The following is a 14,715-nucleotide window of genomic DNA, read 5'->3' on the forward strand; positions in this document are numbered from 1 at the left end:
GGTGGTCAGTTGCGGATGCCGGCACACACGCATTACTTATGCAAGATAATCTTCATTGCATATTGACCACAGCATGCCAATAAATCCCCCTTATGGGGATTTAATTTCCAGCTTTTGACCTCTGGATGAAAAACAAGTGAATCATTTCCTCCTGCTAGATTTACACCAGAGCTGATCTCAATAAAGTGACTTAGGAATGGAGAGAATGGAAAAGGGCTCTGGAAGAATCTTTATGGGTAAAACTAAAAAAGAAGGCAGGGATTTGTATTTGCAACAAAGAAGCAAATACCTCCATGTTACAAAGTCTCGTGGGCATAGTTCATAGGTTTTTGGGGATTCCTTGCTCCTCAGAGCCATGATCAATCACCAAATGTTATCCACCCCGAAAACAGCATTTCAGCCCAGAATTATTGCTCCTGTGAGGTTTTGTATTGTGAGAGGAGGCTGACTAGAAAAAAAAGTGAAAACCCTCCCAACAAACACCATCAACCCTCTAGAGCCCTCAGTCAGACTTACTCTGCTGCTTAAGAAATCACATGTGGCAGCGCGGCAGTGACAATACTCTTTATTTGTGATGGTGAAAGGGCGTGGGGCACCGGTCCTTGGCAGACTGGGGCAGGAAAGACATGGGACATTTGGTTCCAGGCTTCCCGGGACTTAGCAGGCATGTGCTCTGCACGCACCCCTTCCTGGGACTTCCCAATGTGCTCGACCCTGCTGGCCGATGGCTTCCTCCACTCGGGGCTCGACGAGGAGCTGACCTGGCTAAGGCGCCGTGGTGTTCAGAGGCCCCGCCTCAGGTCCGCAGCGACAGAGATGGGCGCTGTCAGTCCCTCTGGCCTTCGTCAGGAGGGCGGAGCTGCCCAAAAAGAGATCGATACAACTCTGTCCTGGAAGACAAACAAAACAAACTGGTTAACTTTGCAAGGTTAAACAAGAACTAAGAAGCTGGGAAATGCCCCAATCGGTTTCTTCAATTGCAAACACAGCCTTGTAATTAAAAATGCATCCCACAGCCCTTACTCACAAATACAAAGGAAGGAAGAACCTAGAAGCTCCGATCAAATAGTAAAATATGTAAATAGTCCGGTGTGGCTAGATACCTGTCTCCAGGGAATGAGTTTTCTATAAGTTTGCCCTTTACAGACAGGCTCTTCAAGTAAGAAAACAAGATTGAATATTTTAATAGGATGTATGAGACCGCCGCACGACGAGGAGGATTCAATCAGACATGGGATGTAGGGGGATATGATTTAGTTTTCATACATTTTCTTGGACTTGGAAGTACTTGAAAAACAATGAAAATGACCCAGCAACAAGATTCCAATTACTATCACATGTGCAGCTGTTTGGTGATAGAAGCAAGGCTCTTCCCCACTCCCCTGGCCCCTTTTATCTATTTTCAATCTAATAAATAATTCGATTGGCTAATTTATTTCTAGAGCTGGGTTTCGAAATTTAGAAAATGATAGTATGCCAGGGTCTTGGGTCCTTGAAAACAAAGTATCACTTCCAACCTCTGTTTCTGTTATCAAATGCAACACACATCCAGCCACCTGGCCAAAGCTACGTGTCAAGGCCTGGCAATCTAAAAAGGGGTGGGTTTGGGGTGGGGTCCCTCCTGCCATTGTCACAGGAGCTCCAGGACACTTCCCCTGTGGACAGAGAGCAGGTTCTCCCTGCGGGATCTGAGGAGGGTGGAGAGCCACGGAGGGAGGAAACGCAGCACGCCTAAGGCAGGTGACCCATGGCTGCACTCTGTGTGACGGCCCGGCCACTAATGCTCACGGAGGGACAGCAGGCACACAGGGCTGAGGTCCTGTACCAGTGAGGGAACGACCCCAGAAGAAAGCTGTGCCTGCTGTTTCACACTCTCGAGATCGAACCATAAAAAGACAGCCAGCTGTCGTGGCTAAGAAAACAGGCTTTTACAAGTGGCCTCATAATCGGAGAGCCATCTTCAGCAAATCTGCTTTTCAAAACAAAACGAAACACCAAACCACCACCCCTCAAACAGCTGTGCGGGTTCAGTAAGACTTCAACACAAAAACTTAGGAGTCTGTTTTTGAAGTCCTCTTGCTGTGGCTGTGGTTGTGGGCGGGAACAGAGGTACGATCGTTAGAAAACCCAGCAATAAAAATAGCATATTAAAACTTTTTTTTTAAAAAAGGAAAGATCCTAAAGAAAGTCCAGTGGCCCAGAATGTAGCCAAACCCCATCATACTGGGGACCATAGTGTGGGCAGAGGTGTGTGGCTTAGGAAACCATGGGTCTTTAGTATTATCACAGGAATCTCCCCCTCACCCTGAACCACCAGCCAGCTCTGAGGCCTACAAAGGCCTCAGATTGACCAGGGGCTCCGTTGTTTCCTTTGTTCCTGTGCTTTGTACACCTGCCTGCTCGGCCTGGCCAGCCGGAGAGCACAAGGCTGGAGGGCGCTTCTGACCAGATGCAAACAAGAGGCAGGCAGCCTCGCTTCCAAAGGCAGTGGCTTCTGAATCACCAGCTCCATCACATGAAAGATGCTTCCCCGTATCGCACCATGGCCTATTTGCCAATAAGCACAAGCCTCTCTCGCCATTTCAACGCAAAAAATTCAACGGCATTAAGGTGGGGGGGGGGGAGCGGCCACGACAGAAAGGATTAGTATGGCTTTAAGGCTGCACTGGCTGGCGAGAGGGATTGCTATTCAGGCCTTGGCAATCACACCCTTTCCCACCTCTCCCTGCTCCCTGCTCGCCTGCCCCAGACCCCATCATTACCGCCCAGCAAATGCTTTCACTCGGCGCTGCAATCGCAGGGAAGTGCCTGGGCCAAGGCAGCAGTTACTGGCCGCAGCAGGGTTCACATGTCGGGAGCAGAGAGTGAAATGCAGAAACCCATGTTTTGATAGAACATCATTTCACACTCAAGTGGACAAAGCTGACAAACATATGCAGCTGTTAGTGGCAAAGCAACTTGGAAAGCTGAGGGGTCTGGGATCTCAAAATAGTTTGAGAGAGACTAGGAGTAAGGGATTATTCCAATCTAAAACCTCCTAGTAATTGCAGCTCCGCGCCTTCCTCATCACCTGCCACCAATCAGGGATCGTCTCTACCCTCAAAGCATCTCAGACTCCCCCGCCCCTCGAGGCCTCCACTAGCCATTCCAGTCGCTTACCAAGAATACGGTGACGGCCTCGAACGGACTTTCCTGTTCCCTTCTCTGCCCGGCCCTCTGTTTCTCAGCCCCAGCACCGTGGCACCACCGGGAAGAAGCCCCCAGGCTCCAACTGCTCTGCTCAGCGTGGCCCCAGTGCGTCTTTCCCGCAGAGGCTCTGTGCGGCAGGACATGCCAGGCTGGACACTGTGGCCGCTCTGAGCCCCAGAGTTTCACAAAACCACGCAGCCCCCTCACACATTTTGTAAGCTGACACAAAATTTTTCTCAATAAATTTAATAGTTACAGAGGATATAATTACCAGAACATTGTGAATACTAACTTTTGAAATAAAACTCTTACATTTTTTTTTGTAATGCACCCAATGGAATCTATATGCCATACTGACTCGATACTCATCATCATTCATTTAAATAACACATAAACATACTCTTCAACTTGGAAATTTTACAGCATCCTCTCCTTTTTAAACTCGTATTTCCATTTGATTCTTCCCTACAGATTTTTGTCCTAATTGTTTTATGCTTGAAAGTCTTTTATTGATCACCCTATTAATACTTCTTGGCCACAAAAAACAAGTATGTAAATTGAAACACATTTTGAAATTTCAGAAGTTGAAATGAAAGTATTAAAAAATTTTTTTTTAATGTTTATTCATTTTTTGAGAGACAGCGAGAGACAGAGCACAAGCAGGGGAGGGGCAGAGAGAGAGAGAGAGGGAGACACAGAACCCGAAGCAGGCTCCAGGCTCCGAGCTGTCAGCACAGAACCTGACACGGGTCTTGAAAGCACGAACCGTGAGATCATGACCTGAGCCGAAGTCCGACTGAGCCACCCGGGTGGCCCCTGAAATGAAAATGTTTTAATTTCTTGACACCATAAGGCTCTAGGTAATTAAAAAGTACTTCTGGATTGTGTTATTATTACATAATTATTATGATAAAATCGACATATACCATGGTATAATAAAACATAATTTTGGTGAACATTTAATACACGTAAATATGTAAAATGTTACTGGAACTGCATGCCTTCATGATATGGATGAGGCTTTTCATGTACCCGTGGTGAACAGCATTTAGTGCCAGAATGAAAGAGTGCTCAGCATCCAGTCTATCCCTGCTTGTTGGTTTTTGCAGACACAAGTAAGGAGAAAAGTCACGTGAACAAGTAGATGGGCATCAGAGAGTTTCGTTACAGCAAGGTCACCCAATTCTTTCAATTTCTTCTGAATTACATGCCCCCCCCCCAATCACATAGTGATCTACCACCAAAAACTGGTTTTAATGATCTGCGAGCTGACAGCTCAATTAGGTTCTCTTGCAATTTTGTTGAAAATAAAGATCTGGGACCATCTGACCCACAGGGACTGGTTACCCAGGCCTAGTGCCCTCCGTTCTCCATCCCACACCAGTACGGAGCCGTGCTCTTGCTGGGGGCCTGGAGTGGGCAGAAAGCCTCCTCCTCAGAGAGGAGGGGCTCGGGCAGGCTGTGTGTCAGGTGAGGGAGACCCACAGCCCCTGCTCAGGTGCATTCCCAAGCAGCCCCACTTCGGGAAAGAGCACACATCTGGAAATCGATTCCCAAAAAATGCGCGTCTACTTTCCCCTTGGGGAGTCTCTGTGCACCCCAGTGTGAAGACTCAGGGGCAGGGGAGCGATGCGTACTTCCCCCAAACCCAGACAGGCGTGTGATGTGGTGCCAGTGCTGGGGGGAAGATAAAAGCATCGGAAAAGGAATATGTCCACATCCCCTTTCCCCATCCCAAGGAAAACAAAACTAAAAATAAAACTAGGTAATAAAAAGGCACCATGGGACAGAGGGTCAGACTGCCTTCTGCTGCATGGAACATTTTTCCCTGCAGCATCTTTCCTAACCAGGATTTAGCCATGCAGAGAAGCTAAACTATCAATCCTTCAGGTTAACCTTGTCTCCATCTGATTCTCTAGGGTAAGTGTATAGTTTAATACTTGAGGTCCCCTTAAGGCTATGCATAATGAACTTGGTTTAAAAAAAAAAACCCACGTAATTCCTGCTCCCTATCACTTCAAGAATCAAGATTTGAATCACTGAGCTGCACCGCCTTCCCCTCTTTGTTCCCTTCCCCCCACACTCCCAGCCTCAGTGGCCAGTGGGAACGTCCACTGTGGAAAATGTATTAATGTTCGTGTCATGCAGGAGAATAACCCACGGAGTAATTAACAAGACTTGGACCTAAGGTAGAAGGTCGATAGCAGGGGCTCTTCCTTGAATTAAAATTTAACTTACCCTTTATTGCAACCTACAAAAGCAAGTAATGAGCACTAACATTTTTATTTCTTTTAAACTGTCATTTAGGCTGTAGAGGGGATAATTACCTATCTCTAGTGTAGTAAGGTTTTATAACCCTTAGTGAGGCATTTTCTAATTTAATATTTTTACTATATTATCATAAAACCTGTTTCTGGAAAAAAAATGATCATGGATTAGCAGCCATTTTCCATAAAGACAGAATGTGTGTGTGTGTGTATGTATTAGGATTCGGTTTATTTATTACAGGATTCTCCTGAAGACACTCAAAGTACCACAGCTGAGCGATCCGTGCAGCACGGTCACTCGGGTGGTGGGCAAGCCTTGCGGCGGCCCGAGGTGAAGTGGGGGGCAGCGTGCGTACAGAAGACTGCAGCCCCAAGTGTGTGCACCTCAGTGTGCTCCCCTTGGTTCCTTGTGTGCACCTCCCACCGCAACACAAACCGGAGCCTTTCATGCTGTTGTTCGGGCAGTCGGCACGAAGAGACACGTTAAACCTGCACACGATCTGTGTGGGGCTTTCAATTTGCTAGGTCAGTAGCTTGCAGCACTGGGATACGGAAACAATTGTACTGGCTGTGCTCCAGAACACCGCACTCCTCCTCCTGTGGCCCGGAAACCCCAAAGCTGTCAAGAACCCCCTCTGTCCCCGTGGCCAGAGGCAGGCACTGAGAAAGCAGCAATGCCACTGCTCCCTGAAGGAGCCTGCACAGTCCCCAAAGTACATCGTGTTCCCCGAGCAAGTATTACAGGCAGGAGCTGGAAGCCAGGCTTCCAAATGTGCCAGTGGAGACAGTATCGCTGCTTTCCTGATTAACATTATACACATAATTTGCCCTTGATTAATTTGAAATTGTTCATTTGTTGCTTTGTGGCTGGGGGGGGGGGGCAGTAGTGTCTTCCTAAATACACAAGACGCAACCCAGAATGCGTCCTGGCCCCTCCTCCTTTCTAGCCTCTCCCTCTCTCTGCACCCTGAGGACCTTGTGCTGCACACAAAAGTGGTCTAGCATTTGCTGCCACTTCACTCAAGCCCTTAGGTAGCCATTTAAGAATAAAAACATGATGAAACACACAAAGAGAAAGAGAGACTAAGGGTTCCAACCAGCAGAATCCTGATCAAATCGAAATCCTTAGGGGTCAGTGTAGGAACAGCCAGAACAGAAATTCACACTGGCCAGCAGGGAAAATCATTGGCGATGTTACTGAAGCCTGCCTTTTTTCACGTTTGTGTTCTGAAAACAATGTACTTACTCGTGCTGTGGAAGCTCATGAACATGGTTAGAGGAGGTCCCTGCCTCAAAACACAACACAAACGTATGATATGCACCTCACACCTATCTGGATGCCTATGTGAGCTTCATTAGACTTTGTAGGGAATGACGAGGCTGTGAATGACGACAGCGGAAGCTGAGTTGGGAAGGCGAATGGACCCAGTAAATGTGTCTAGTTAGACGGACCTGCTCCACTGGGAGAGATGTGTGAACATTCTTCCTCACACTGAACCCAACTCTGCCATTCTGTGACTGCCACCCATGGGCCCCCGGCCCTCCGGAGCCAAGAGAGAAAACAAAGCTGACTGCCCTTCCCTGCGGCAGCATTTCAATTATTTGATGGCTTCTCCTAACTAAATCTGTTCTTTGCTGGGTGAAAAGAAACAGTTTATTCCTGCTGTGATGAAACCTGGAGTTCTCTCGACAGTAAGGTCCTCAGATCCTCTGAGCTAATCCTGACGCGCCTGGTGCAGCCTAGTTAATCCAAAGTGGGCAGAACAGGCGACTCTATTCCCTCCTCTGTTCTCACACCTCCCCTGCCTTCATGGAGCTTCCACTCTCTTCCAAATATCGACTGAACAAGATATCTTGGCAATTATTCCTTGACCCAGACCAATGACACCAAACAAAGCAGTCCTCCTGCCCCTCTGAATGCTTTGTCATCTGCTCCCCAAAACGTAAGACACAAAATAGTACCTTCCTTTAATCTTTTTCCTTCTGCTTCTTCTGACCCAAATCCATTTCATCCATGTCAGTGACTTTACGAGTGAGAGAAAGTCGCTTGAGAAATGTTTCTGTGGCCTAACAGGGGAAATATATTGATCCAAACGGCAAGCAATTGCCCTGTGCTCCTTGGGGGCTGGGGCAGAGGGTGAACCTCAGCATGTCACAGGAATGGCATCCGAGGCAGACACATGCTGGAACTGGTCTCTGAGACTGGACTGTTAGGGACGCAATCCAAGTGAAGACACACACGCAGCCCTTATAAGGAGGCAGTGTCAGTCAGGACAACAGACAGAAATCACGACAGAAAATTTGGATCCTGAATATAGCCCAAAGGTCAGCCCTTAACTCTCTCCCCTACTCTCCTCCCAACATCCCCCAGCAACAAAAAGTGGTTCACAGGCTCCTTTCCTGAAATCTCATCACAATTCCATACCAAAACCCAACACACACACACACACACACACACACACACACACACGCACACGAAATGAGGTTAAAAGAAAAGAAAGCAGCCTTCTCTTACCTAGGACTTATTTCTTAAGAGGATCAAGTTAGCAAAGTACCAGAGAGGACTCCGAGGAGACCCACATCCATCACTAATTACCTAAATCTGGAGACCAGACAAGTCTCTAAGCAGCCGCGGGCTGAACCGCAGCCGCCCGAATCCGCCACGAGGTGGCAGTACACGACGTGGTTCTAAGGACTCGGCCAGTGGTGTGGCTCGCGGCAAACTGCGCCCATAAATTACCTAGTGTGTCTGCTCTCATCACCATCCTCCCTGGGCTTGAAGGAGACTCTAGAAGGTCTGTTCCAATTCGCTCTTTTGGTCAGGTCAGAACTAGGTCCTTCAAACCTCTGCAAATGCTTTTAGCCCTGCAGCTTTAAATTACAGATGGTGACATGTGGCCTCTGGCCTGTCTCCTAAAGATCAGACAGACTCGAGATTTATAAATGTTCAAGGAAGCAGGTTGAGGGCCCAAACAAAGGAACTGAAAGGCTGGGGAAAGGAAGGCGAGGGCAGAGGGCCAGGGAGGCGAGACGAATGAGGGGTGGAATCTGTCCCGGGTTCCTCACTTGTGCTCTGTTCTGGTTCCCAAGTCGGCTACACTCACTCCACTCGAACAAAGGAAGAAAAATACTTGAAACTTCTGTCATTCCTACCGCTAGCTTTGAGTCTTTCAAATTCTTTTAAAGAAAAATAATTTACCTTGGTGGACTGGCAAAAAATAAGGGTGGTGGAGATGGGGGGGGTGGGGACAGTGGCACTCTAGACAAAAGGGATGTTGCCTCCTTTCCTGTGCATTAATATTCCATATTCCTGGGATGATTTCCACTTTCACAGTTTGACTGTTTTATAACAGATTTGATGCGAGAGAAGACAAATGGCCTCGCTAAGGAAAGACGACAAATCATCTCACCGCTTTTAGCAGGGTTTTCTCTTTATTTTTATTTATTTTTATTCTGTAGCTGGGCCTCAGAGCTCTCTGCCTTGCTGGAGATGTTTAATATTAACGTCAAGCCACCACGATCCCGGCAATAGAGTTGGCCGGTGTTGTGTTTACGGTTTTGTGACTGCTGGCTTCAGGAAGATGAAGCTCCTTGTTCAAACAGCAGCCCCTCTAACAGCTCCTGTTAAAAGCCAGGGGATGCTTCACTGCTTAGACGTGAATCACTTCCTCCAACTGCACTGAAGAGGAGACTGACACGCGAGTTACATTTGTGTCCCTATCAAGGCTGCTGCCCAGCGACCCGGGGCCTGGGGGGCAGCGTGTGCCGCATCTCTCAGCTCCAGTTTAACTCCTACTTTTGGGGGTCAAAACACATGGAAATTAGTGAAGGTATTTACTGGCAACCCACAGAGTTTCAGCAAGGCATTCTATTGCTTCTGGTAATCAGCTGGAGGACGTATTTGACTAAAAAAACCAGCACCATTCCAAACAAAAGCAGTGAGCACCGAGCACACAAACACCAGGCACCTGGTGGTGTGAGGTACTCTGGGCCCTGGGGCCAAGTCCTGACACTCTCCTCCCTGGGGTGCAAGGATCTTGTGCTCTCCCCTGCTCCTCCTCCCTCTTTGTCTTTTCATCTTCCTCCTGGCCAGGGGTGTAGACCTTTTCCTCATTTCTATTCTTGGCTCTCCTCTCTTCCCTCTCCCACTCTCCCCTGGCAATCTCATCCACGCTCTCAGCACTAACAATCTCCGGTGGGCAGGACACCCACGGCTGTGGCTCTGGCACCCTCACCTAGACAGGCATTGCATGCCCTGGCGCGCAGGCTAGGCTTGCTGTCACCTAAACTGCCATTTGTTAATAAAGGCAGCAAATTCTCTATCATTCAAGGCCCACACTTAACTGCTTAATGGCAGGAAGCTACAAAATTACAGGTATCGATACCACATTTTCTTTCTTTTTTTTAATAAATATTTTATTTTTTAAAAAAATGCTTATTTTGAGAGACAGCACACAAGTGGGGGGGAGAGGGGGAGGGAAGGGGGAGAGAGGGAGAGGGAGAGGGAGAGGGGGAGGGGGGAGAGAGAGAGAGAGACAGAGAGAGAGAGAGAGAGAGAGAGAGAAAATGAGAATCCCAAGCAGGCTCTGTGCTGTCAGCACAGAGCTCGATGTGGGGCTCCATCACGACCTGAGATGAAATCAAGAGTTGGGAGCTTAACCGACTGGACCACCCAGGCACCCCAATACCACATTTTCTGATTCAAAAATAAAATATGCCCTGAGACAGAGCTCTGGCTTGGGCAGTTTACTTATATTAATTGATAGAATACAAATTGATGCCCTCCATCTATCAGTCTATTTTGGCTCTTAATAGTATCCTTCAAAGTACTTCTTCCTCTTTTCTGTAAATCAGAAATTTGGAAAAAGGCGTTTTTATTGTTTATTTATTTATGAGTGAGAGAGAGAGTGTGCGCAAGCAGGTAGGGGCAGAGAGAGAGAGAGAATGGGAGACACAGAATCCAAAGGAGGCTCCAGGCTCTGAGCTGTCAGCACGGAGCCTGATGCGGGGCTCGAACTCACAAACCAAACTGTGAGATCATGACCTCGGCTGAAATCAGACGCTTAACCAACCGAGTCACCCAGGCACCTCGGAAAAAAAGGTTTGTCCAAGACACCTGCCACCTAACTTTCCCCAGGAGTAGTGACCAGGACCCCGTGGCCTCCAGATGTCTGCAACAGGACCATCACACCCTGCTTCGTTCATCAACCAGTCACTGAAGCCAGCAGTCTGACAACCGATCCCAGTTAGAAGCCTGGTTTTAAAAAGCCTACTTGCTAAGTGCAAACGGAGTAGTGTGCCCCTCTGTGCCTGGAAGCTGGCAGAGTCTGTTGTGAGGCACGGCTGCGCCTCCCCTGCAGGACGGAGAGGTAGGCGAGGAGGCAGTGTGCTGCCAAGTGCGTGCAGGAGAAAATGTGTATCGATTTCTTCTTTCTTATAAAGGAGCACAAAGCGCTGAAGAACAATTGCGTGTCCCTGCAGCATTTCACATTCCACGTGAGACAAAGGCCCAACCCCCACCCGCCTGAGAAGCAGAGAGGGGAACCACACGGCGCTGCGTCTCCTGGGGGTGTGTCAGCGGCCACCATGCCGTCAGGGTCCACTGCTGGGACTCCAAACACCTCAGGCCATGAACGCCTCCCCTGCCTCTGATCAAGTCATTTCCCTCACTGGGCTGATGCCGCCTCATCTATATTGGAGAAGAAAGAGCCTTCAGTCTTATTTACCTTTTAAGTGGAGGTGCCCAGAGGGTAAAAGAGTTAATGTTTATAAAGTGTTCAGCTCCCCAGAGGGAGACAATGGATAAAACACAAGGTGTGGTTATGGCTCATTCAAGACCTCATTTCCAGGGTAGTTAGTAATAGCTTCCCATTACAAATGCAGAGCTTCCCAGCACCTTGAACTCAAAGTAGGATGAGGCAATGCCCTTTATTTAAATATCCTTTTTTAGTTTGACACTTACTACCAACACTAAAAATAACAATAGGTAACCAGGGACTATTATGCCTTGTTAATGCACACACAGAATCCATTCCAGGGGTGCCTGGGTGGCTCAGTGGGTTGGTCAGACTTTTGACTCAGGTCGTGATCTCATGGTTCATGGGTTCGAGCCCCACGTCGGGCTCTGTGCTGACGGCTCAGAGCCTGGAGCCTGATTTGGATTCTGTGTCTCCTTCTCTCTCTCTGCCCCTCCCCTGTTCGCACTTTGTCTCTCTCTCAAAAATAAATAAACATAAAAAAAAAAAAAAGAATCCATTCCACAACTGTTTCTTCTGAAACCAAATAAATCCTGAAAGCAGTCCAAAAAACTGACCTAAAGCTATAGCTGGTCATGACAGATCCTGGTCTATAGTCTTCACATTTCCATAGTAACTAACAATTTATAGGAGGGCCACAGAAACCAAACCTAGTGTAGATATCACAGCCAAGATAGGCAGGAGGAAACCTATAGTAGAATACAAAGTTTATTTATGTGTGTGCTCCTGGAAGTGATGGAAATACACGAGTATTCCTGAAAGATCTTTTCCCGAGGCTCATTCTCTGTAAAAATGACCTCAAAACCTCTCTAAGTAAAGGGTTGGGAATGAGAGGTCCTAGAGCTGGACTCTTCATTTCTGAGGATCTCCCAACATGGCCAAGAGCTAAGAAGAAAATATAGAGCTGGCCCTCAAGCAGTGCCGTGTTTTAGCATGGAGATGTAACCCACAGCTAATTAGGGCATGGCCTGGTGGTAAATGCGACATGTAATATGGACAAGTACAAAGTGCTAAGGGAGCAGGGGAGAGTATATTAAAGGAGTTAGATGATTTGGAGAGATTTCAGTAAAAGAGGCAAAAGCTTTTCCTCATCTGTCTTATAGGACTGTTTGCAAAAATAGTCTTACCAGCAAATTGTAAATAGACTTATAAGGTGAAAGCCTTTAAAGGCATTTCAGACAGGAGATCTACAGCCAACTCTTTTCAGGTTTGCACAGAAATGGATATGCTTCTGCTGCAGGCAAAGGGACAATGACCTAATATTTACCCATGTGAAAACATGCATTTTGTTTATTATTTAATTTTTTAAAAAGTTTATTTATTTTGAGAGCGAGAGAGCAAGTGGGGAAGAGGCAGAGAGAGGGAGAGAGAGCTTCCCAAGCAGGCTCCATACCGGCAAGTGCAGAGCCCAACGCGGGGCTCAACCTCACAAAATGCGAGATCATGACCTGAGCCGAGATCAAGAGTTGGATCCTTAACCAACTGACCCACCCAGGAGCCCCACATTTTGTTTATTTAAATAACTGTATGGATTACATTTAAAACAGTCCTTCTTAGAAACAAAAATTTAAAAAGAACGTTTCATTCTCAAGACTCTCATGAGCAAGTGCCCAAGTGGCTTAGTCGGTTGAACGTCTGACTTCAGCTCAGGTCATGATCTCAAGGTTCATGAGTTTGAGCCCCATGTCGGGCTCTGCGCTGACAGCTCAGAGCCTGGAGCCTGCTTCATTCAGATTCTGTGTCTCCCTCTCTCTCTGCCCCTCCCCTGCTCACATACTCTCTCTCTCTCAAAAATACACAAACGTTAAAAAAAAAAAAAAGACTCTCATAAACAAGAAGGACTATTTTTGCTTTGTAAAGGAGACTGAGCCACATAGGGAAGCCTTCTTTGGGGTGGCACTGGATGAGTGTTAGCGCAAAACACACACACAAGCACTTTCCTGCATCAACCCTCTAGCTGAGAGAGGCTGGCATCAACTGGGAAGAGACCTTAAATAAACGGTTTTGCAAATAATACTTGTGCTACAAAAATGTTATATAATTAAGGCAAGATAAAACTGGAATCAAATTATTCCAAATGTACGAGCATAAAACCTTGACACAAAACCAAGTACAAGATTACAGTAAATATACGTGTACTACTTTGACTTACAAGTTAAACATTCATTTTTTTTCCCTTTTTAAATAGTTTGTTTATTTAAGTAGTCTCTACACCCAACATGGGGCTCAAACCCACATCCCTGAGATCAAGAGTCCTATGCTTCTCCGACTGAGCCAGCCAGGCACCCGACAGGTAAGCATTCTTAGTGAGAAGAAAACCCCTATCAAGCGCTTTTGTGAGCTGTGACAAATACTGTTCCAGAGCAACAAGTAGAGACTCCAGGAAGAGCGAGCCCCCCAGCCCAGTGTGGGATGGAGAGGTGAACCTAGGCCTCCCTGGTGGGGTCGGTCAAGGACTATGAACATTCATTCCAACAGGAAAGGACTGAGGGTGGGAAGGGGTGAGGAGATGCCCCGGTTAAGAGAGCAGAGTCAAGAGACGCAAGCAGGAGTGGGTGGAGGAGGGGCTGTGGGGGCAGCACACGGAGGGCAGGCTGACACTGGTGAGGACCATGAGGGGCAGGGCCGAACAGTACGGCTTGAGTTCTGTAGACGACAAACAACAGAGCAGCTCCTCTGTTCTGGGAAGGTTCACTCTGGCAACAATCCACAGGCCTGACCACATGACACCGAGCTGTTAAGAGCCTGCTGGTGCAACAGTCCACATGGGAAGGAGCAAAAACGGTCGGACTCAAAAAGAAGCAGAAACAGTAAATAGGGACCATTGAACAGATTATTAAAGTTCCAAGCAGATTAAAAGTAAGAAAAAAAAAATCAGATGAAACCAAGGAGAACACAGGTGAATATCTGATCCTTGGATACAGCAGGGCTTGACTGGCTAATCATAAAAGCAATGGAAATATTCTAAAGAAAAAAGGTTTTATATATTTGATTACATAAAAAAGGAAAAATTATATTGGGGCATCTGGGTGGCTCAGTCGGTTAAGCCTCTGACTTCAGCTCAGGTCATGATCAGGTCTGTGAGTCTGAGCCCCGTGTTGGGCTCTGTGCTGTCAGTCCAGAGCCTGGAGTCTTCTTTGGATTCTGTCTTCCTCTCTCTCTGCCCCTCCCCCACTCATGCTCTGTCTCTCAAAATATGAATAAACGTTAAAAAATTTTTTTTAAAAAAAGGAAAAATTATCTGTGACCAATAAAAATCATTAACATCAACAGGCAAACAAGATAAGAAAAAAAAATCTGTATGAAATACAGTATAGAACCATAATAGATATTACTCATACAAACTGCAAAGAAAAACTAAAAGGCAAATAAGCACAGTATAAAACAGAAATGTGAATGATTAATAAATATACATACACTTCAAGTTCACTATTAAATGAGAAAATAAACATTAGATACTTAGTTCAGCGGCTAGCACAGTGTAGGTCAGTCAAGTGTCACTT

The 14,715-nt window shown here is 46.9% G+C and overlaps 1 protein-coding gene across 1 annotated transcript in view; it reads right to left on the bottom strand.

The window, feature by feature from the left end:
* Positions 1-548: 548 nt before the first annotated feature.
* AATF (apoptosis antagonizing transcription factor) overlaps positions 549-14,715 on the bottom strand; it is a 104,736-nt gene continuing 90,569 nt past the window's right edge. The window contains 1 exon segment of the mRNA XM_030295369.1: positions 549-890. Within this exon segment, the coding sequence (XP_030151229.1) occupies positions 827-890 (64 nt within the window). The 3' untranslated portion in view covers positions 549-826.

Source organism: Lynx canadensis, chromosome E1 (assembly GCF_007474595.2).
Source record: "Lynx canadensis isolate LIC74 chromosome E1, mLynCan4.pri.v2, whole genome shotgun sequence".
NCBI classification, from domain to species: Eukaryota; Metazoa; Chordata; class Mammalia; order Carnivora; family Felidae; genus Lynx; species Lynx canadensis.